This window comes from Typopeltis vanoorti, chromosome 15 (genome assembly GCF_054136105.1).
Source record: "Typopeltis vanoorti isolate ZY-2024b chromosome 15, IOZ_Tvanoo_1.0, whole genome shotgun sequence".
Lineage (NCBI taxonomy): Eukaryota > Metazoa > Arthropoda > Arachnida > Uropygi > Thelyphonidae > Typopeltis > Typopeltis vanoorti.
Window position 1 is genome coordinate 106,040,277 of NC_143563.1, and position 23,389 is coordinate 106,063,665.

A 23,389-nucleotide genomic window follows, 5' to 3' on the forward strand; every position below is an offset into this window, starting at 1 on the left:
TTTGGCCTCTCTCGATTAGTCCCTGACTCCGTGAAGGTCTCTTAATAGTATTATGGATCACATTATGAAGAAACGTGGTATTAAACCTGATATCAAAATTGGAGATATTAATCTCAGCTCTTTACTTTATGCACGTGATGTTATACATTTAAATAAATCCAGTACAAATCTGCAAGATTTTCTGACTAAATTGAATAACTGCTGTAATAAATTTAGAATGAAAATCAGCAATATCAAGACAATGAAAATAAGGAAAAATATTGAAAATATCAATTTCCTTGTGAATGGAGAACCTATAAAACGAAGTTCTCAGTTCTTTAATTTATGGATTGTTGCATTTGTTATACTTCTAAACATATCCAGTTTAAGTATGCTGGATTCTTTGGCTACATTTGTTATGAAGATCAGCAATAAAAAAAAAAAATATACGATAACATAGGCAGAAATCTTGAAAACATCTAACTGCATCCTGAATGGAGAACCTATATAATAAATGAAACATTTCAGTTGATGTATATGAGACAGTGATGAAACAAATTTTAACTTATGGATCTGAGAACTGGGTTAGAAATAAAACACTTGACCAAAGACTAGAGATCACAGAAATGAGAGTCCTGAGAAAGATTAGGGGCACGAACGGCAATATCATATTCAAAATGAGGATATTTGGAAAGAACTTGACATTGTTAGCAGAGCTAATCTCAGGTGGTATGGTCACTTAAAGAGAATGGGAGAGGAAAGATTAGCCAAACAAGTGTGTCTTCGCTAGGGTTGAAGACCAAGGTCTAAGTGAATTGATATAGTAAAAACGTTCCTTAGAGATATCAGGTGATGATTCCAGAATCCCTGCCGAGTCATTTTCCCATCCACCGTTCTCAGCCTTACATCCAAATATATACATACATATGAATTGTTTCTTAAAACAGAGGTTAATCCACGAAAGTATTATACTTCAGAAAAAAGAAATATATAGATATTAAAGTAGCACTTCTATCTCTGGATGTCTGTCTGTTTTAGAAACATTTATTCAATTCGCTTTTATGAAAACGTTTGACAATTACACAACCGTCTTTTAAAGACAAAATTATTCTGTTAACAGCTCATCGAAAATTTTAAAATTCAGGAATAAGAGCCTGTTCACTAAAGACTTCTTTATTGATTTTTTGTAAAAGTACATCGCGACGTCAGACCTTTCACGATGAACACCGTAAAGGGAAATTAACTACCATGCATTTGTATCTAGCTACAGTCTGGTACGGTTCACAGCTTCAGGTGGAAATAAAAACCAAAAGTATCTCAGAGGTAAAACGTTAATGCATTTGCCATTAAAACATGTCCCATGGACTATCATCAGTGAATGATCTTTAGCATGTCTCTAAATAACTGCTAAACAATATTTGTGGAGAGTTGTTTTGTTTTAACAATTAATTTCAAGAATATATTCATGATATTAAAGAGACAGCTATTCAACAAAATTTTGAAATTAGTTTTTATTTTTCGAGGAATATGAAAATCTTTTACATTCCAGCCCAGAAGATTGACATAAGAATGTATAAAGTGTTACTATCCGATTATCTTTTTGTTTGATGTCGAAGCATTTTAAAAAGATGCATCCATCACTTGCTTCAATTTTAATCCCATTGCATTTAATTAGAAATTATTAATAAATGTGAATTTAAAACAATCTTGTTGTTACATTTTCAGAGAGCCGTCATTCTCTCTAAAAATGTGTCGACTTTGACCTCAGAGTTTAAATTTCACTTTAGCATTGAGTTTTCTCCCAGGTTTTGATCTTTTTCTTTTCATCTCATCGATTGCTTGTCATGAAACCTTTTAAAATAATTGTTTTTCACGTGACTTTTTGTTCAGAGTTGTTTCAAAGTTTTTGATAAGTTTGTTGATCGGTTAAGTATGGCTTTCTGTGTTAGTTGGAGTTTTCTGTTCCTCATCCATCAGGCTGAGGGTCCATTTCCTTTGACACTGTATTAATCTGTGCATAATTCATAGCGTCTTATTTACTAGTTGTCAATAAAGAACATCTAAAACTTGACTCTTTTTCTTTACCAGCTTCTCATTTAATGGTGTTACACATTGAAAGAGTATCTAAATTTTATAAGTGCTAACAGCGCCACCAGCAGGATTCATAGGAAGTCATGATAGCGAACTTCTTCGACATATGTAACGGTTGTAAAATGAATTTGTTTATGAAAGAGGGTGTATCGTATCTCACTCTGATCTCCGTAAATGATTTGATAGCATCACAACTCGGAATTATTCTTGTATGACGTATCAAATGGAGGAAGATATTCCTAAATACCCACTTTGACTAGATGCTAAACCTAAACAGAAACACAATAAGTGCTTGGTAAACTGATTATTCCTCGATCGTAGTTTGGTATTTCTAAGTCGTGAAATGGAATCCACAGGGAAGAGGGAATTGTTTTCTCTAGGCTCGATTCAACGGTGGCTTGCCAGGCCAAGTTGCATAGAAACCTAAATAATCTTATGCGGCTATTTAGACCGAAGATAATTTCCCCATCCAGTATGAGATAGATTAATTCCATGTAATTGAAAAGTTCTTTCAGTCATGTACTAGATGTAATTCGAATCTCGATCTTTCCATCTAAAGGAAATCGCCATTACCGACTAAGGTAATGAGGCTCACAAAACATCGTATGATATCTGAAACTCGACCTCATAGATGGTAAAGACTGAGTGGCCCTTTATTAGGACCAGCATTTAATAATGAGTAGGACTCGTCAGATGTATGCTCTGTAGCATTGATTCAACCAAGTCTAAAATGTTCCTTTGGAATGTTTGTCCACCCTTCACAACAGCATCGCCCATTTGTTGCAGATGGGATAGTGGTACGTTGCTGCTCGTTCCATCCCATTCCAGAGATGCTCTATTGGGTCGAGGTCTAGGGAGTGAGGTAACCTCTGAAGTAAAGGAAACTCGCTGCTGTGTTCCTCAAACCACTTTAACACGCTACCCGTTTTGTGGCATGGCTCATTGTCTTGCTGGAAGTAGCCAGTATATAATGGATGAACGTGATCAGCGACGATGTTAAGACAAGCTGTGGCATTCAGGGGATCTAGGTGTGCCAAAGAAACATTCCACTCCCACCACTAGCCTGAGCTGTTGCTACTTGGTAGGGAGGGTCCATAGCTTCATTTTGTTACAGCCATATTCAGGTGGACATGATACAGTACAAACCGTGACTCAGCTAATTTTGGTGGCATGTGCCCACCGAAGCCACATCTTCCTGTTCTTAGAGGAATGCATTGGAACTCGCTACAGTTCGTGTACCCCATTCGTTACAGCGTGCGACGAACTATGCGCTCTGAGATGATATTCTAACCACTATTGTACTGAGCTGTGATTTGGCTGGTTGTGGCGCTCCTGACACGTTTTCAAATCCATGACGCTCTTCTCTGACCTCATGCATCTACCAGATGTTTCCGTCCACAGGACTGCCCTTGTCTTAAAGTTGTCTGGTTATTACACCACTCCTGCTGCACCCTAAACAGTGTTGTGCTAGAAAAGCCCAGGAAATCAGACGTTGGTGAGATACTGGAACCAGCCCGTCTGGCACCAATAATCATACCACACTCAAAGTCACTTAAGTCATGTCTTACTCATTCTGATGCAGCAAACGAAAAATAACCGTCGGAGTCTGGAGTCTTCTCTGCTTGATTTATATAGCAAACTGCAGCCACGCGACTCAACATCTCTAGGACCGGTCTGTTTTCCTAAATGGGAAGGTGTTTCTAATAAAATGGCCACTCAGTGAATATAATAAATCTTAGTATATAAGTAAAAAAGAACTACTGAAAAATGAAAGATAGATTGGTTAATATAACTGCATTACGAAGCATTTTCCCCGTGATGCAGAAAACACTAACACAGAAAGGTGCGTCCCTGTCCTGGAGCGCTGATTGGTGCGAATACTTCATCAGGACCATATCTTACTTTACAAGTCCCACGAGGGTACTCCATTAGTGTGCTCATGAGAGGATGCAATTTCTCGATGCCCAATTAAATGGCGATAAATATTAATAAACTCCCTGATGGACTAATTATGCACCCTAAAGTGAACCAAAATAAACAGTAATTACCACTCCTTTCATTAACCTTCCCTCACATAAGAATCGTATCATTCCTGAACTAGCACGAATATGAATAATGCGATATTTATGATACTATTTAATGAAAGCGTTACCGGTAGAACCTCGTTGGCATTAATCACATCACCATTAAATATCTCCCATCTGATGTAATGAGACATCAGTATAACAAAACAGTGAATGTCGAATGAATAGGTTCGCTCAGATATAGTTTTGTATTTCCCATTTGCTTTGCTAATAGTACAACGAGCAATAATGAGTCTTTGTTTGTAGTTGGATGAAAAAAGTATCATGCAAAGATTTGCCACAAATCGCAACATACTCTGATTACGTGTAAATTTTAATTCGATCACTGTCGCTTATTGAGTAGTATACGAGGGTGGTCTGAAAGGTTCTCGGCCTCGACTATACATGGCAACACTATCGGCAAGATTTTTTTTCTCTTAGTTGGTACATCTGTCTTAAGCCTCAATGTGAAATTGCAAGTCATTCTATCAAGCAGTTTGTTTTATACAGAAGTTTGAAGCAAAAGTGTTCTCTGTATCCCTTGAAATGGATAAAACGAGTATCGTGCGGTTATAAACTTCTTTGTAAAAGAAGGTTTAACGTCAAAAGATTTTCATTCGAAGTTCATAAAAGCTCATCGGCACTCTTCTCCTTCGTTTTCGACAATTAAGAAATGGGCTGCCAAGTTTAAACATGGCCGTACCAGCCTTGAAGATGATCCACGTGAAGGCCGTCCAAAAAGTGTAACAACACCAGAAATCATTGATCAAGTGCACGATATGGTATTGGATGACCGGCAAGTCAAAGTGCATGAAATGGATGAGACTATAGGCATTTCAAAAGAATTTGTAAGATATATTTTTGCATGAAGAATTGCAAATGAAAAAGCTTTGCGCAAGATGGCCGCGCTTTCTCACAGAAAATCAAAAACGCACTCGCATGAAAATCTCTGAACAGTGTTTGGAGCGTTTTAACAAGAATAAAACTGAATTTGTGCGTCGATTTATTACTATGAATGAGACTTGGATTCACCATTACAGACCAGAATCCAAACAGCAGCCAAAGCAGTGGACAGAAGCCGGTTGTTCAGCGCAAAAGATCATGGCATTGGTGTTTTCGGATGCTAAAGGCGTTTTGTTTATTAATTATCTTGAAAAGGGTAAAACAATAACCGGGGAATATTATTCCGATCTTTTAACCAGATTAGACGAAAAAATTCGTGAGAAAAGACCCGGTTTGCAGAAGAAAAAAATCATCTTTAATCAGGACAATGCACCTGCCGACAAACGTGTTTCGGCAGTGGGAAAATTAAGGGATCTCCACTATGAATTGTTGAAACATCCACCCTTTTCCCCAGATTTGGCTCCCTCTGACTTCTATCTCTTCCTCGCTGGTCAGCGTTTTTCTTCGAATCAAGAGGGATATTTTGCAGATCTTACTGAGAACCACTACAGGGACGGGATAATGGTGCTGAAGCATCGCTGGAATAAACGTATTAGTTTTAAGGGAGATTATGTTGAAAAAAAGAATTTTGAAATTATAAATTCGTTTTTTCATTGTTAGTCCGAGAACTTTTCAGACCACTCTCGTAAATTATATGAGGTTATTTTAAGCATGTTTGCAACATAATCAATTTTTGTATGAACCAAACGTTTCCAGTTCCTTAAAGCTAGGCCACCAAAAGCTGGTTATAGTTTCTAGTCTAGTCTCCGACAACAGGATTATTTTCGTCCTGCCCCGAATTAGTCAAGATTTGGCGCAAAAAAAAGGGGATTTTAAACCCATCCACCCACTTTTTTGACGATGATATTAGTTATGATTTGGAATCGATCACCAGACGGCGTCAGTTGACTGTCGTATTCTCTCCCTTCAAAATCAGTGGGTACAGCCTTTCAACAATACACTGATTGCTTTATTGAACGGCGCCATATTTGACTCCTGCTGACAACGATGAGATGGTCGCGCATGCGTACAAGACTCTAATAAACAATGAGGAAAATATTTAAAATACCGATTCTTTTGTAAAAACTACGTATTATCTGCTGAATATTCAACATAAATCTCAGCTTACCTTCTGAACTGATTGAAGCGTTGAATAAATCAACACTCCCGCAGTCCGCCTGTTGCAAGTCTACATCATCGATGGCACCATCGCTAACGTAAGTACTTCCTCGAATTCCCTCGACTATTATCTATAAAATATTACAAATGAATTTAAATAATCACGATTCTGCTGCACACTAAATTAGAAAACAATTCCATCTATGTCATTTTTGAAACAGTTGACATTTAATTGCTTCGTTCATTTTGTTGCTTTACTCTGATTGCAGCACATTAATTATTACGTCAACATGTCTTCACTTATTCTCTACAAAGTACTTTAATTGTTAAATTATTCATTTCATACACTTGAATAATTGCACTTACTTTGTAAGTGGATTAATTATGAGAAGCACTTATGTAAAGCGAAAACAATTAACATTTTCAAATAACGAGTGATCATTCTCCAGCCCTGAGAGAAACAACTCAATTAACCAGTTCACTCTCGGAACATCAAACGCGTTCAAAGATGTTGTTTCTGCTGCTTGGAGTGTGTCGAGTTATCTAACGCTTCGAAAAACTTTTAAATATGTAAGAACGTATTTATTAGTAACTCATTCTGCAGTGATTTACTCCACTACATTGAAGTGTTGTTACCGAAATGGCCGAGAGACGGATGTCCACTTCATCCCGAAAAATTGAACAAAAAATCCGCCCACTACTGTGTGTGGTTTTGTAACTGAGTAGACTGTAAAACCTTGAAGCTATTTGCAGTTGTGGCCGGAGCAGCTAAAGCTGTAAGGCCACAGTATTGCGTCCGTTAATTGTTTGTGTACTCCTGGTCGGCTGGCTTGAGTGAAGAAAACCTTCCTTGTTACAGATATTTTGATTGAGCTACGGAAGCCTGACCTTGTAATTGACATGTCAGTGGTTCGGTATGAAGTGACTTATTTTTTTCCCAGCTTGAAACGTACAAAATAAAATGGAGTGATACTGACTCTGTTACACGATATCTCCGTGGATGCCCAGAATTCATCGCCGCTGACTAGTCCACTAATTGATGCAAGATAGTTTTTGGTTATTGTCCCATTTAACTGAAAGAGCTTTTTACCTTTTTCCCACCCAGTGTAATTTAAAATCTTCTTAGGAATATATTAATCAAAACTAAACGTTATTTTAAAGCCCACTTTAAGATTTACAAATTTTTTATATAAAATCAAGAACAACAACAAAAATGCCTTAAGAAGACTGTTGATGTTCATAATAGGTCGCTAATTTTCTGCATTGTCCGTTTTGCTCCTGTCGTCGAAGCTGACCAAATAGGTGTGCATTTACAAGCCCTATCTTTTTCTTCCGTCAATTTGCATCGATTAGAACAAAGAGGTGGTCCGTTTTCTTACTCGCTTCAGTTCATAATGTGCATTTTGTTCTGCTTTTATAAAGATAGACAAATGTTTGGCCTTATATTCAGAATAACAGAGGTAGAATTAGATATTAACTTAAAGAGAGCTGTTTTCTTAACTATTCTGCTCTAAAATACAGCATACACATTGGCAGTTACTTCTGAAAAATTCCAACATTTTAGCTAATCGAACTCAAGTCAATTTTAGCAGTAATGATCACAAGGCATCCAGTGAAAAGCATAATCGAATAAACAGGAATAATTAGGATTTTTTTTTATTCTTTCTTATGCGTATTCCAGCTCAAAAGTGGAAATCAATTATTCGTCCACCTGGGTATTTACGGCGAGGGTAGATAATTTTATTTCGGCTTTGTGAAAGGAAAATCCTTAGAAAAATATTATTGTTATACAGTTTCTCCATGGAGTCAGAAAATTCATCGTGGGAGATTCATCATTCACGCGATATCTATTATACCTCTCCTTAAACTCATTCCTACTGTTCAATTTTTTTTTAAATCATATTTAATATATTTTGCATTTGTAATCTCTATGAAATACGTAATTCTACTGATTTAATAATATTGAATTCACATTTTGTACTGTCTTATGAAAGCCGAGGTATGCTAACATTGGCGGGCCCTGCCCCCCCACCACCACCAAAAAAAAGGAAAAACAGTAGAAAAATTTCCAAACATTTTTTCCTAATTAAAATTCTTTTTTTTTTTTTTTAAATTTGTGTTGTGTCTTCTGTTTCTGTGCTACTTATGAATTAAAGGTCACATAAGGTGGGAATACCCTATAGATCTCGGGAATCTTGGCCGCTGTGAACGCAAGCCGAACGAAGTAGTGCTCGGGGACTACTTCGTTTGCCCGAGCCGAGCCAGAGGAGATCACGAGTATCATGTATTGGCGATCACTGCAGATGCTCGTATGCAAAGCATAGTGTGCATTCTCAAATCGTCTACTCAACTCCCCTCCCCCCAAGATTAAATCTTCAGTGCGCCACTGTATGCTAATAGGAACTTGGATAAATAGCCGAAAATAGGAAAGAGCAAACTACTATATATTGGTATACAATAAAATCCCCACGTTCTGTAATTATACTGTTCAGAGTACATAATCTGCAAAATGTTAATGTCGTCATATCGCCACGAATTCTTTCTACTGCATAAGAAAAGGCGGGTCCAATTTACTGCATTCTCAATAGTGATGGAAAAAACTTAATTCTCATACTAGTTGACATATTTATTTAACGCTAGCAGAAAAATAATGGAGACTCTATACGCTGCCTTCATGACAATTGAAAAACACCAATTACCTTTGTAATAAAAAAAAAAAATGTAGTTGAGCCTTTGTTAATTAGTTGTTGCAGTAATGAATACGAAAAAATAAAGCAACAAACTCTGGTTATTTGAACACGGACAAATGATCACATCACCGTGACATTTTTTAAAACTATTCAACAGATGTATTCTGTCATTAGTCTCTTTTGTTCCTGATTACTGTATGTAAATTTTCTTTCTTTTTCGTACGACTCCGAAATATAATCCGCCTCTACAGGAAATTCCCAGGAGTTTGCCTTGTTAGCAGAAAATAAAAGAAACATGATTACTTTTGTCTTCAGAGCTAAGCAATAAGCTCTCCTATTGTTATGAGATTACGTTCCTATTGTCATGGTAACGGTTTTTCAGCATACCCGATCAGTAGTGCGTTTAAAAAAAAGTTCATTTTTTTTTGTTCTTGTATTTCTGTCGTTAGCTTTGCAATCAAATGAAAGGTCATCCTCTCTGTTGACGAGGTTTTATTCCATTATGTTGTCTTCGTGTAAAGGAGCAGATAAAATTCATGATGCACTGGGAAAGGCGTAGTGTAAAAAGAGAACCAAAATAGCACGAATTAAATTAACACTCACATCAGGCGAAGAAGTTGCTTTCTTTAATTTAATTGCTAATTACCGACTGGAACAAACTTTGCTTTTTTACCTAATTGATTTTTAATGGCGCCATACGAATTAAAATTAGACTGTTTCCGGGTGGACTCATCTCTTCTGAATGGATCGAACTGACAGATTTGAACCAAAAAAGAATGAACATATTCCTGTCTTTGAATCCTTTTAAAGATTAAGACAAACCAAAGTGCATCCGATTGATTTAAAGGCAGTGGAGTTTTCCTCTACTTGAATAATTCACTTGTTAAAAGGCAATTTATAAAAGCGAGCGATCTTCGCTGAACCCACCTTCGGGTGTTTTGTGTGTGTGTTTGTATAAGATTGGGCGTCCTGAAAGGAAAGGATATCGACTGATGTAAACTGCTTCTCATTGCAGTGTGACGTGCGTAGCTTCATTTCCCGATTTAACCGGGGATCACGGTCATGTTACGCGAAATATTACAAAAGACACACGACTCTCCCTTGAGGGAATGATCAAATATTTAACGCTGCTTGCCAAACGAATGTATTGAATGTATAGCGAGTGATGCGAGACGAAATATTTACAATAAGCAACTCCCTGGTTTCTACTGTTTGACTCTTCATATTAACGAACCACGGCAGGAATTTTCCAGCTCTTTAGCTGCACAAACAAATTTTTGTATGAGAATGTGGAAAACTGAACTCGTAAACATCCGGGAATGTTGATGTAACTTTACCTTTTGTTAGTGGTAATCAGAATAACAATCATCTGTTAGAAGGGTTTTGTGTCCGCTTTACTAAGGTTGTACATCGGAATCCCATTGTGACATGCATGTTTGTGAGGTGGTAGATGGACTTTGTCTTCCAGTATAATACCCCGCCCTTGGTTTACCGGGTGTAGGAAAATAACCATTGTACGGGGGTAATCTAGCACCTAGTCCGTGTACGTGCTTCTTTTTCCTTCACTCGCTAGGGTGGTTTTTATTATCATTCCATCAAAAGGTTTTGAAAAGTATAGCAAATTAAACTATGGTAGACTTACTCCCTGCACCCGAGGGTAAATATGGTATTTTGTGTAGGGATATACTCTGACTCGGGCATTGTAAACTAGAGAGCAGAAACGGTGGCCACTCGGCCTTGCAAATATCGTCCATCGTGGAAGATGATAGACTGAATCTATTAGTAACTTAAAACGCTACAAATCTACGCGATTTCCTGCAATAAAATTTTTATTTTGTATATATACTTGACTAACATTATTAGTATCCGTAAAAACATCCCTGTAGGGGGGGGGAACACTTGTTGACGTAGGCCTGTCCTTTATTATTATAAAAATACTATTGCAAAAGATAATTCCTCGTTAGATATTCACATCAAGTATGCAAGTCTTTCATTAAACTTCTAAAAAGATAGTTCATAATTCGTTTATGGCATTTAAATTTTTTTGTCATACACACGACTATATCACAAAAATTATGAATTATAATTCGGTTTTTTTTCCAATTAAAGTTCACTTCTGCATAGAAGAACATGAAAATGTTATCTCAGAATATTAGGGGAAAAAATCAGCATATTTTTCTCTTCGTTTTCTTCGTTCTGTATATCTTGAAACCCATAAACTTTCTTTGTTGTCCCTTGATCACTAAAAGTGGCACCAACGTATTCCAGTGTGAATACGGAATGTTGTTGCCGATCAGATAATGTGAACCAACCCACTGTGTAGTTAACCGTTCGTAGTCCTCGCAATAATTACCAATAAAAAATTTCACGACTTCTCATTACATGTTGCATAAATATCCCATCCATTGTCCCTATAATATTCTTAAGAGAAATATTTTTCTGCCATCCAAACTTTAAATTCCACCGTCGGTGCTCTCCCGTCAAACAAATGCCGTTGTCATTACCCAAGAACTACTGCACCATTTGCGTCGGCAAAGCCCATATCTTACAGAAGCACATCTCATGCTTTGTCGATTTTTAAAATCGCTCTACGGACGTGAGCAGAAACTGTTATATGAAATCTGAGGACTACCAAGTCATTAGAGTGCTACACGGAGAAGTTATTTTTAGATGCGGTCCTCGGCGTATTACTTTTGTACTCGCTGAGCTAGCAAATCATCCTGAAGTGAAAATTTCTTATCTTGGGATTTTGTAAAGTTTGTAAAGAAAATAAAGAAGGCTAGTTTTTATTGCAGGTGCCTTTTAAAACCTTAGGTGAAGTTTATTCTAGACAAAGTGGGTGTGGAATGACTTATGCCCAGTGGTGAGCTATAAGGGGCTCGCGCGAGCCCTTTGTTAAATTTTTCTGAAATTTGCGAGCCCTTTGTTCTTCTTGTTTAATAATCTTGTAGAATTAAACAAGAAGCATGTAGAAAATACCACCGTGGAATGTATACATGCTACTATAATTGCTACTTTAAATTCATGTGGATTTTCTGATAACTATTTAAAAAATCATTTCATTGCATTTTGTTCCGATGGAGCTAGTGTAATGTTGCGAAACAAATCAGGTGTTGCAATCAAACTTCTACAAAAAATTCCCAACGTTGTGATTTGGCATTGCGTAGCTCATCGTATACATTTAGCATTAAACGATTCGACAAAAAATATTAAAGAAATAAACCATTTTGAAATATTTATGGATAAATTATATGCTTTTTATCATCAATCACCAAAAAATCAACGAGAATTAAATACGATTGCAAAGGACTTTGGTTTCGAAATTTTAAAGATCGGCCCACTATGGGCAGCGTGCAATTTACGAACAGCTCTTGCTTTGTGGAGAAATTACCCAGCTTTATGAAAACATTTTGCATCCAACGATAAATATAATGGCTTTTTAAACCGACTTCTCAATTTGGAATTTTTAAAAGATCTGGCATTAATGATTGATATCCTACAGGAATTATCATATCTGTCAGAAGCTCTACAAAGTCGCAATATAAGTATTATAAGGGCTAAGTTAGGCCCCCTTTTTTTTTTTTTTTTTTTTTTTTTGCTCGACGATGCGAGCCCTTTGTTAAAATTTCCATACCTCACCACTGCTTATTCCCACATAAGTAAGGAATGCGGTGAAAGAAGTCTTTAACCAACAAATAAAATGGCGTTTTCTACATGACTAGAGAAAAAACGTAATACCAATGTTCATCTCTAAAACACTCCAAATTTCATGTGTGCTGATTACGAACGATGTTTTACGTTAGGTGTAAGTGCTTGCAGATTCACGCTTGTTGCATCTGTAAGGCACTTAAGGACACATTTATCATTAGTGCAGATGCACTAAGTGTTGATCTGCAAGCACTTACACCTAACCTAAAACGTTATTTTTCATTGATTTCTAGGTGGTGGATGTTCTTCACCACCTGGTGAAACATAACCTTGCTTCCTGGAGGCTTAAAGTGGCTAGCTGTCATGTTTAATCTCCAGTGCAAAGCCTGCGGTTTATTATCCCATCCCTCTCTTTCTCACATGCACCATAGGCAATACTACATAGAAACGAACTGAATTAAATATACTTAACACAATTTTACTGTTGAAACTTTTCTCTCTTTTTAGCCCTCCCGAATCTATATTGTTCAGGTGCGTCGAGAGCAGATTCCACATTCTAGCAGGAACAAAACGGCTGCAGATAAGTAGAACGCATTCGTACATATAATGGTATTGTGTGCTATGACCAGAAAACGCAATAAATGTCATTGAGATACACTGAAAGTTGTCGAATTTGGAAAATAAAATCGACATATAATGGAAAAGGAAAGCCCAAACAAGCGTGCAGTGTGGCATTTTTCTCCCGGAATGCCACAGAAACTTCAGCAACAGTGTATTTGAATATTTAAAAAATGCATGCCTATGTCATGCACCGTCCAAACACTACAAGATACGAAACGCCAGCGAAACACTTCTCATGTAGGATCGTGGTCGCTAAATTACAAATGTTTGACTCCTTCATTTTAACACAGAAAATTTAAATTAAACACATGCCGTATTTAATTTCTTCTTCATATCTAGAAATGGTAGAGATTTTAATAAAATATTAAAACCACTCCATGCTGTACGTGGTTAGATTGTCGTGAGCTTCAACTCGTAGACTTCCTTGTATACTGCTTATTTCCAGAAGAGAATTGTGGGGTTTTTTTCGTTGTTGCTTACACACTCTTAGTGCAATCCTTTGTGTTTTCTTGGAACTCAACTCTGCTACATTTCGTCTGTTCATTCATCCCTTCTGCCTCTATCGTCTGTAGTTTAAAGTAAATATCCAAGTGTTATTGTATATTTAATATCATCTTCTCTCAATATTTTACCACTAATTTAAAAAAAGTAGTACGCAGTGAAATGCTCTAATAGCGGTCTGCTATTCTTCTGTTTAAAGAGACTTTGATGCCACTCCTAAAATGGTGAAAGATTCCGAAGGGGGGAACCTTATAACTCTGCTGAAAGTAAAGCAGTCTGTACCACGTACCAGGCTAACGTGAAAAGTAAAGCAACAGGGAAAAGCCATTTTCAATGTGACGATTCCCTGTGGGTTAATTTCTTGTCTTCTATTTCAAACCTTTACAGATTAGTTGATTATCTGCAGTACTCCGGTATTCTAGCATCGAACATGGAAGGAATAAAAACTTTTTGCCTTCACTCAGTGGAGTCATTTTTAAGAAGCTTGTAGACATCGAAATAAATGATTTCTCGTTTCGATTTAAGATCTATTTCGTCCAAATGACACGAGCAACATCCGAACTTTTAAGGTTTCTTGCAAATTACCACTCGAGACAACTTTTGGTTACGGGAGTTTATCGAAGTTGTGGAGCGTGCCTATTATCGCCGCATCACGGAACACTAAGCAAGAGGTGTCGTCTCTGAAGTTATGGAATCGCATTCAACTGTGCCCTGATCGAATAGCTGTTTCATCCATCTGCCTGGTTGTGAGGTTACACCATCGTATTTTGAAGGATAACATCTGAGGATGCTATCGTTCAAAATTAGAGGCGTGCACCGTAAATGTCCGAAGATGTATTTTTCATTCGGTCAGATTTTAGAAATAATTTTAACTTGTGAGTAGGGTTGAGAAAGCGGAAAAATACAGAATGCATCACTGGAATTTCGAAATCCAGGCGTGTAATATAGAAATCGTGAGTGTCCTGTATAGACCTCCTCTCTCGAAGCAGCCATATTCATTTATGTTTTGTTCAGAAGCGAACATTCACGCGCACACACACACATATGGTGTCATGTCACTGTTGATTTTTTAACCATAATAACTTGGCCAAACATAATATTTCCCCACAGTGAATAAATGCATCAGTGTAGATGAAATATTTCAATTCCACATCAAACATCAATCTTGTCTGTTTTACAGGAGGAAAAAACGGCCACTCTCCGAAAAAAAGGGAACTAGCCTTCATATAAAAACCCCCATGTTTCTCGCATCCTATATGGGACTCGAACTGAGATCATTCTTCCTACTGAACTCCGGGGGAAAGGGGGGGGGTCATATAAATACAGGACAACCCGTCTACACGGGAGTGGGCCGTAGTCCAATGTCATTTGTTTTTTGCTGGATGATTTCTGCAAAGAACTGAATCCTATTTTATTTTTATTTTCATTTTGGTATTAACAATCTATGATAGAAGTATTTTATGTAGATACATATGGAAATCGTAAGTGGAAAAATACAACTTTTGCTTTATTTCTAATTTGTCTTTATGCACATGGTTCAATCGTAACGGCGACTTGAAAATCAAGTATAAGATGTGCAGTTTTTCCAAAGTGAATTATATACCATGTCTTTGTTCTAAATAACTTTTACTTGAGCAGTTTTCAAAATCTATATTTTCATACTCCTGATTGTGCCTGCGAATTAGTATGAGAGGAACCACCTATCATCAAATTCCTGCCATGTACCCTCAAGGGGTGTACAGGATATGATAGTACTACATGAAAAAATTACATCATTACTAACTTCCTATCTACAATTTTCCTCCAGATCAGTCTGTTACTTGTCAAAACTCCAACATTATCAGGTCATATCTTTCTATCGTCTAAGGCACTTTAACCGTATCAATCCACCTATATCTTGGTCTTCCTCTGGGTCGTTTTACTAATCTTTCCTCACCCATTCTATTTAAGTAACCATACCACCTGAGATTAGCTCTGCTAACTCATTCCTGGATGCTGACAATATCAAGTTCTTTCCTAATATCCTCGTTTTTAATATGATATTGCCATTGATGCCAGCTGTTCGCGCCTCTAATCTTTCCCAGGACTCTCATATCTGCGGTCTATAGTCTTTGGTCAAGTGTTTTACTTCTGATCCAGCTCTCAGATCCATAAGTTAAAATTGGTTTGAACACTGTCTTGTATACAGCTAATTTAGTGTTCCGACTACGTTCGCGCTTATTCCATAAACGTTATTCAGTTGACTTCCCACCATACCAGCTGTGTTGATTCTGTTGTCAATTTCCATATTTAATTTACCATATTCAGTAAAAATCGTGCCTAAGTAGCTGAAATGTTTTACTTGTTCCACAGGTTCTCCATTCACAACACAGTTGACATTTTCAATGATTCTGCCTATTTTCATTGCTTTGTCTTTTTACTGCTGACCATCATACCATATCTAGTACAACAGTTATTCAATTTAGTCAGAGAATCTTACAAACTTGTAGCGGATTTATTTAGAAGTATAACATCATCCGCATAAAGCAAAGAGCTGACATTAACATCTCCAATTTTGATATCATGTTTAATACCACTTTCTTTCATAATGTGATCCATATAGATGATGAATAACAGAGGGATAATGTACATCCTTGTCTGACACCAGATTTAACATTAAACCACCTTCCTGTACTTCCTTCAATTCTAACTGCTGACTTACAACTCAAATAAAGACTAAGTATTGCTTGATATAATGCCCCATTGACACCATATAACTGTAGCATGTTGAATAGCTTCTCTCTCTCTTGGCACCTTGTCAAATGCCTTTTCCGGATCGACAAAACTTAAATACAGATCTTTGTTATATTCCCATGCTTTCTCAACTGTTTGTCGTAAAGTGAAGATCTGATCCTGACAGCCGCTATTTGGCCTCAATCCAGATTGTTCTTCACCAAGATTTTCTTCCGCAATTCTTCTCAACCGTTTTTCAACTATGCTTGCATAGATCTTGCCAGGAACACTCAGTATGGAAATACCTCTGTAATTCTCACATGCAGTTTTATTTCCCTTTTTATATATTGTTACTAGGAGAGCTCTACTCCAATCATCGGGAATTCGTCCATCTGTCTCCTTCTGAACTATGGAGTGCAGCCACTGTAAGACTTTTATCCCACCATACTTCAGCATTTCTGGTCGGATATCATCTACTCCTGCTGCCTTTCCACATTTCAAGCTTTTTCTACTTTAGATATGTATTCCGGATTGCCTGGTCAGTATTTTTTACCACTGTGTTGTCACTGATTGTTTAAATTAGCAATTTTTTGAAGTAGTTACTCCATACTTCAATATCTTTTTCTCCAGTTTTCATGTCACCTTTATCATCTCTAACTCCTTTTACAGCACTCTTTCCTCCATTTCTAAGCTTCTTCAACAACATCCAGAATATTTTGCCACCTTCTTGATATTTATTTTCTATGTTCTTACCAAGTTCTCCCATGATTTTTGCTTAGCTAGTTTTATACCGTGTTTAGCTTTCTTACATTTGTCTCCGTATTTTCTATGAGCACAAGCTGACTTATTTGCTTGGAACTTTTGATATGCTTTCTTCGTTTCCTTCACTGCCTCTTTAACTTCCTGTGTCCACCATGGGGTTCTAATTTTTCTATCCTTGCAGATAACTTCACCACATGCCTGCCTCTCTGGCTGAATCAATCAGTGTTTTCTTCAGGGTTTGCCACTGAATCTCCACGGTTTGGTTCCTGCTCTCAAACTTTTCTTCAATAATCTTTGTGTATTTTGGTCTACAGTTCTCATCTGAGAGCTGCTCAACTTTTATTCGCTTTAAAACTTTCTGACACACCCTTCTTTTCAATATGAAATTAAATTTTACGCTGCTCAAGACTAAATAGTGATCACTTCCAATTTCAAATCCTCTGTACACTCTGGTATCCTGCACCAGGGAGAAAACATCACTATCAACAATAACATAGTCAATGAGACTTTTCGTATTCCTTGCCTCTTCTCTCCACGTGAATTTGTGCACATTTTTATGTTGAAACATTGTGTTAGTAATAAACAGTCCATGTTGAGTAGAAATCCATCAGGCTAAGCTAATAATAATTGCCATTATTATTAGCTTTGCTCTTTTCTCCAAATTTTCCCAAAGTATTTTTTTACGTTTGACAATCATTTCCTACTCTGCTATTTAGATCCCCAAAAAGGATCAACTTTTTCTTTTTCATTGTGACAGTAGCTTTCTCTAGCGCCTCAAAATATTCCTCCACTTCTACTTTAGTAGATCCTTCTGTGGGACCATAGGCACAAATAAGTCTCATTGTCCAGTTCCCCCATTCTTATATCTGCCCACATCACTCTACTTGAGACTGCCTACCATTCAAGATTAGCCTCATATTTAGTTGAATACTACTCCTTCTTTTCCTTGCTTGTCATTGCCTGAATATATAATATATTGTATTTATCTTTTTTTGTTTCGGTCACCCCTATTATGTCGATCTGGTACTTATCTAATTCCTCAGCTAGTCCATTTCTTTGCCATTCAGGCTTCTTATGTTGATAGTACCGATCTTTTACTCTGATGATGTCGAGTTGGTGTGTGTTTTCAGATTCGTTCCAGTAGCTGACTTTTCGCTGTTTGCCCTGGTTCCCTGGCGTAAACAACGGGGGCCTGGTTTATCCTGGTGACGCCCCAGCCGGCATGAAATTTTGTCATGTTGTACCATTATTTTGTATATTGGTTTAAGCCAATAAGAATACAATTTGTTCGGCTAAATCCCAAATTGCCAGCCCATCATCGTTCGTTCAGTATCCAGGTAGATACCCAACAGGGTGCACCACGAGAAGATGAGGATTGGACATTAGGTCAGAAGCCCTGGTCGGTTCTCTGCATTCCTTTGAATGTTATGTGGTGGTCTCCTCTCAGTTATATAGCTTTGATCCTTAAGCTTCCCCTATCAGATTACTTAATTCCATAGCTATACAAAGAATGTTATTGTTTCATAATAGAGATCTCTCACCTGAGTCTGTATTCGTTCCTAAACTGCATTGGACTGCGATCTTTCTTTAAGAGTTTTATCTGGAAATGCAATGGGTAAGACATTCGCTTCTTAATCCTTCTTACAAAATCTTCACGCATCTCTAAATTCAAAATGTGATTTTCAAATTAATATAATCAACAAAACCTTTTGTTGTTGGATTCTTGCAACTGATTTCATGCTAAAAAATGGTGTTGGTAATTTGGAGTCAATACAGTATTTCACTAAATCTTGCTGGATTCGGACTTGCCTCTTCTGTGGATGAATCGCATTTTTATTGCTCGGGTATCTAACATGATAATTCCAACTATACAACTGACATTTCGAAATCTCTCTTTCTCCGAAAAAAAAAATGAAATTCATGTCAATAAATATCAAAATTATTTGGGTGGGTAAGAAAAACAGCGGTTTTGCGTCGGTTTTTCTCTGACTTTAATTTGTCCATCTCTTTCATAGTTGGTCCTTACTTGATAGCGGTTCCAAATTGTCTGAATAATAGAATAGATTCTGCTTGCATCTTCCAAGTGGTTCAGCAGATTAAAATATGTTTTCGCTGTGAACAGCACAATACAATACTTTCAATGAGTTTATTAATATTTCGTTATGTCTGCACGGGGAAATCAAATAACAACACCGTATTTCTTCTTCTGTCTCCATTTCTATTCAGCTGAGATTGTTCCAGAACATATCATTGTGTTTCCGTCTTTTTTTTTCAACGACCGAGGAAGATTTGTTCAGAAGTCTTACCACTGAGTTTCAAATTATATTTGACTTGATAAGAAATTCTTGTTTTAATCCTTTATCTGAGCGTAAGCAAACAAATTTTGCACCTGAATTATCTTCACGACTTCTGGATCTAGTTTTCATTGACGAGACCTCAATAAAGGCCGAAACAAGCGAGAGAACTCTTCCTTCCCATAATGTTTCTACATTATGGGATACCGAAGCAATTGATATGAAGTCAACAATGTCTAAATACAATCGCCTAGTCAGGAAGATACTTCATGCCCAAACTTTGTTTGGATACGCTTGGGTAAAGGATTAAAACAAGATTGAGACCTAATAATGTCTGATTCTCAACTGTTAAAAGGGAGACTATGAGGTTGATAATGAAATGCATTTACAGTTTTATTTGTATCTACAACAGCTTATGGATTTAAATCAATTTTTCCTCTAACAAAATTGACTCGATATCTTCCGAGGTCCTGTAATGCCAACTAGCACATGACCGGTTTTGCTGATAGGCATAGTCCAATTTTACTAGCACTGCTTACGCTAACTGCTCACCTTTTGAGCGTAAAATATCTTTTCAAGGCCAAGAAGACGAAAAGAGGACAGAAAATGCATTCTGTGAATGGACCATCATGGATTAAGAAAGCTGCCATGAGAGGATCACAAAACATAAGAAGCTCATCATCAGAGAATGAACGGTGTGATAATTTTTCTTCTTCATGTGATAGCAAAAATAAATTTGTTTTCTGCATGGTTAGGTCCTGTTTTCGGAAGACAAGAAAGAAGAAACCAACAGTCTTGGCTTCTTTTTTTTACCGATGGTCTGGCAAAGAGAAATAAAACCAAATAAACATGGAACTCCAAAATAAAAATAAAAAGATAACTAATGAAAAAAGATGTGACAATTCAAATTGTTTATGTAAACAGTACGCATTTTTGTGTTCTGCTGTCATAATCCTGATGCGACGAAGAATGCGCATGTGCAGAAAATATGAAAGATTTTCGGTTACAAAAACTAATTAGGTTGGCCATATCTAACTAGAGTCTCTGTGGAAATATAACAAATCACACCAGATGGCATTTCGCAGTATTTCCTGTTTTTGTTGAAAAATATTACATCGTCTTAAGCAAACGAAGGTGGATGTTCCCCAAAGTCAGTATTTTTCATATTTATGGTATACTTTTTTATGTACGTGCCGTCTAGTCTACATAAGTATGATCATAAAATATGTATTAGGTATATTCTACAGTAAAATGTAGACAAACAACATATATATTCCAAGAGCGTGCCCAGAATTTCCAGTGAGGTGGAATAGCATCTTAGTGCAGTAAACGTACTTCGCTTTTCGGAACTGTCTTCGAAAAAATCGATCCATTTTGGAAAGGCATTCGTATAAGATGCAATAATGCTCCTACAATATGATAAGACACGGTGCAAACTCAAGATTGCCAGTGTATCTTAAATGGTTTTATACACCCGAAATCGCATTTTAGAAAGGATGGCTAATTATTGAAGTTCTAAGCACGCGAAAATCTATTTAAGGTTTCTTAAATAGATTTTCGCGTCAAGTACTTTCGTAATGGTCCTTTATCAGTTTTATTTAGCTGTCTAATTCAATTTTACGAATTTCTTCGAAATCTGCATGATGATATGCCAAAATACAAACTTTAATGATACTTTATATGAAGTGACAATTTATATTTCATAAAGATGTTCCTAACATTTATCTCTGGAGGGGAATGAATCTAACCAATTGATAAAGACAACATTTAGAACGAATTCACAACGAATTATGCTACAAAAATGATTTTACTGTTAACTGGATAAGTATAAACAAGTTCTCAACTAACAAGACTAATTTGTGCAGTGATATTATTGCCGATGGCTCGCGTCTAATATGATGCTTAAGAAATTTATTTATTAGCTTTGTTCAAATGATTATTATTTCAATGAATCAATATTAAAACGATTTACTTGCCCGGCCTGCGTGATTGGTTAACTTGCAGCCTGTTGTTAGCTTTTGTGCTCGCTAACCAATAGGCTGCAGGTTCGAACAGCTCTGGAAGAAGGGATGTTTGTGATGCCTTTAGGTGGCAGATGAATTCATCGCCTGGTGGGAGACCGTGGCCCTGCTTATTGGAGGCCTGGCCTGACTTCCAAAAGTAAAAATTAACAAAAATATTTACTAAATCACTATAAGTTAACAACCCTTCGTGCTTAGGAGCAACATAAATTGGTGTATCGTTTGTCTTTAAAAGAATAAAAGTTACTTTAAAATAATATAATTAATAGTATATATATATATAGTATTTTATTTTACTGGTTTTTTTTTATTATTAAAACATTAAAATTTAATTGACTTTGGTGCAAGGTTAATCTCTAGAGAGGGCGATTCTCTCTTAACACGTAATTGTTAAGAGAGAATTGTCGGATATACTATTATTATTATCTTAAATTTCCGCTGATTTGTACCTGGTAAAACACCTTTAAATAAGCTCCAAAATTTATGAGGAAAAAAAGCAACACTATTAGTAAAATACTATTAAAAATTTCTGCGCTAAGCAAAGGTCCTCTCCAAGAAGAATCAACGAATCATATCGTTGTTCTCACCCTTACCACATCTCATTTTATTAATAAAAGTGGATCAATGTTTTGCATCGTTCATTTACCCGGGTGAACTTCTCACGCCCACAAATGATGCAATTGATTTTGAAAAGTGCTCAAGGAAAAATTATTTAGAACAAAGCATACTATATAATTCACTTGGAAAAACTCGCAATTCAAGTCGCACTTACGATTGAACGATGTGTATAAAGACAAATGATGTTAAATAAGAAAAAAACGCAAAGTTGTAAATTTTCTCCACTTATCATTTCAATATGTATCAACATTAAATACTTCTATCATCGATTATTAATACCAAAATAGAAAATATCGATACGGTTCTTTGCAGATATCATCCAGCAAAACAGAAATGAGATTGGACTATGCCCCACTCCCGTGTAGGCGGTTGCCCTGTATTTATTTGTAGCCGGAAAGAAGGAAAAACACAAAGTCATGTCTTACCATACTCTCTTAGAGATACATTTTAGGACATCAAGCGCTCAACGAGATTCTACGGAGGAATGGTATTAGGTTCCATTCGCTACTTAAAAGTGCTGTGATTTAGAATTACAATCACAAAGCGCCTCTGTGATGAGGACAGTAGGCTGTTTTCACATATTTGTCTACTTCGTGTGATGAAAAGCCAAGAGAGAAGAAAAAATCCTCCCCACATGAGACTCGAACCCAAGTGTTTCCATTCAAAGAATATAATCGAAACGGATTGTGCCTTGATGCAAACGGACGTTGCAAGTGCAACGAAATGGCTATTGACTGTATCTATGTGGATATGTATGTAACTTAGAATTTATATATATATTACTAGAAAATGGAGCATAGCAAAGAATGTTTTGTTTACCTGAAAATTTTCTTTCAAACTGGGCACCGAAACTGCTCCTCTTAGCCACTGGTTACCCTGGTCGCCCGATTTCTCCCAAACTGGCGAGAGTTCTCCAAACACTTGAGATTCAGGTTTGATGAAAATGCGAAGGCCCCCTGCAGAGTACATCAACAATATTAAACTGGAGACGCAACTTCCAACTGAGTTCATTTATTATTAAACGACTAAAATGCAAGACGTTACTTTAATGATTTCTTATTTCGATTTTTACGGCAGATGTCTTGAAGCTGTTTTGCGATGTAAATCATTCAAGAGTGTGTTTTTAGAAAAAACAAACCACGTCACCTGTCTTGATCCTGCGATAGCATTTTAATTTTTAATTGTACAAAAACACAGCGAGCCGAACTTTTCCATTACTCGTATCATGACGGTGGAAAGAAAATCTTAAAAGCCAAAGTTTACACTGAAAAAGTCGATGCGAAAACATCATTGAAGAAAAGCCTTTTTATTTCTTCTCTTGCTTGACG

At 36.7% G+C, this 23,389-nt stretch overlaps 1 protein-coding gene across 1 annotated transcript in view; it reads right to left on the reverse strand.

The window, feature by feature from the left end:
- LOC150099055 (uncharacterized) overlaps positions 1-23,389 on the reverse strand; it is a 233,543-nt gene that overhangs the window by 26,247 nt on the left and 183,907 nt on the right. Inside the window, exons 6-7 of the mRNA XM_090405052.1 lie at positions 22,881-23,017; positions 6,205-6,325 (exon numbers count right to left, since the gene is read on the reverse strand). Of these exons, the coding sequence (XP_090261178.1) occupies positions 6,205-6,325; positions 22,881-23,017 (258 nt within the window). The remainder of the gene's footprint in view (positions 1-6,204; positions 6,326-22,880; positions 23,018-23,389) is intronic.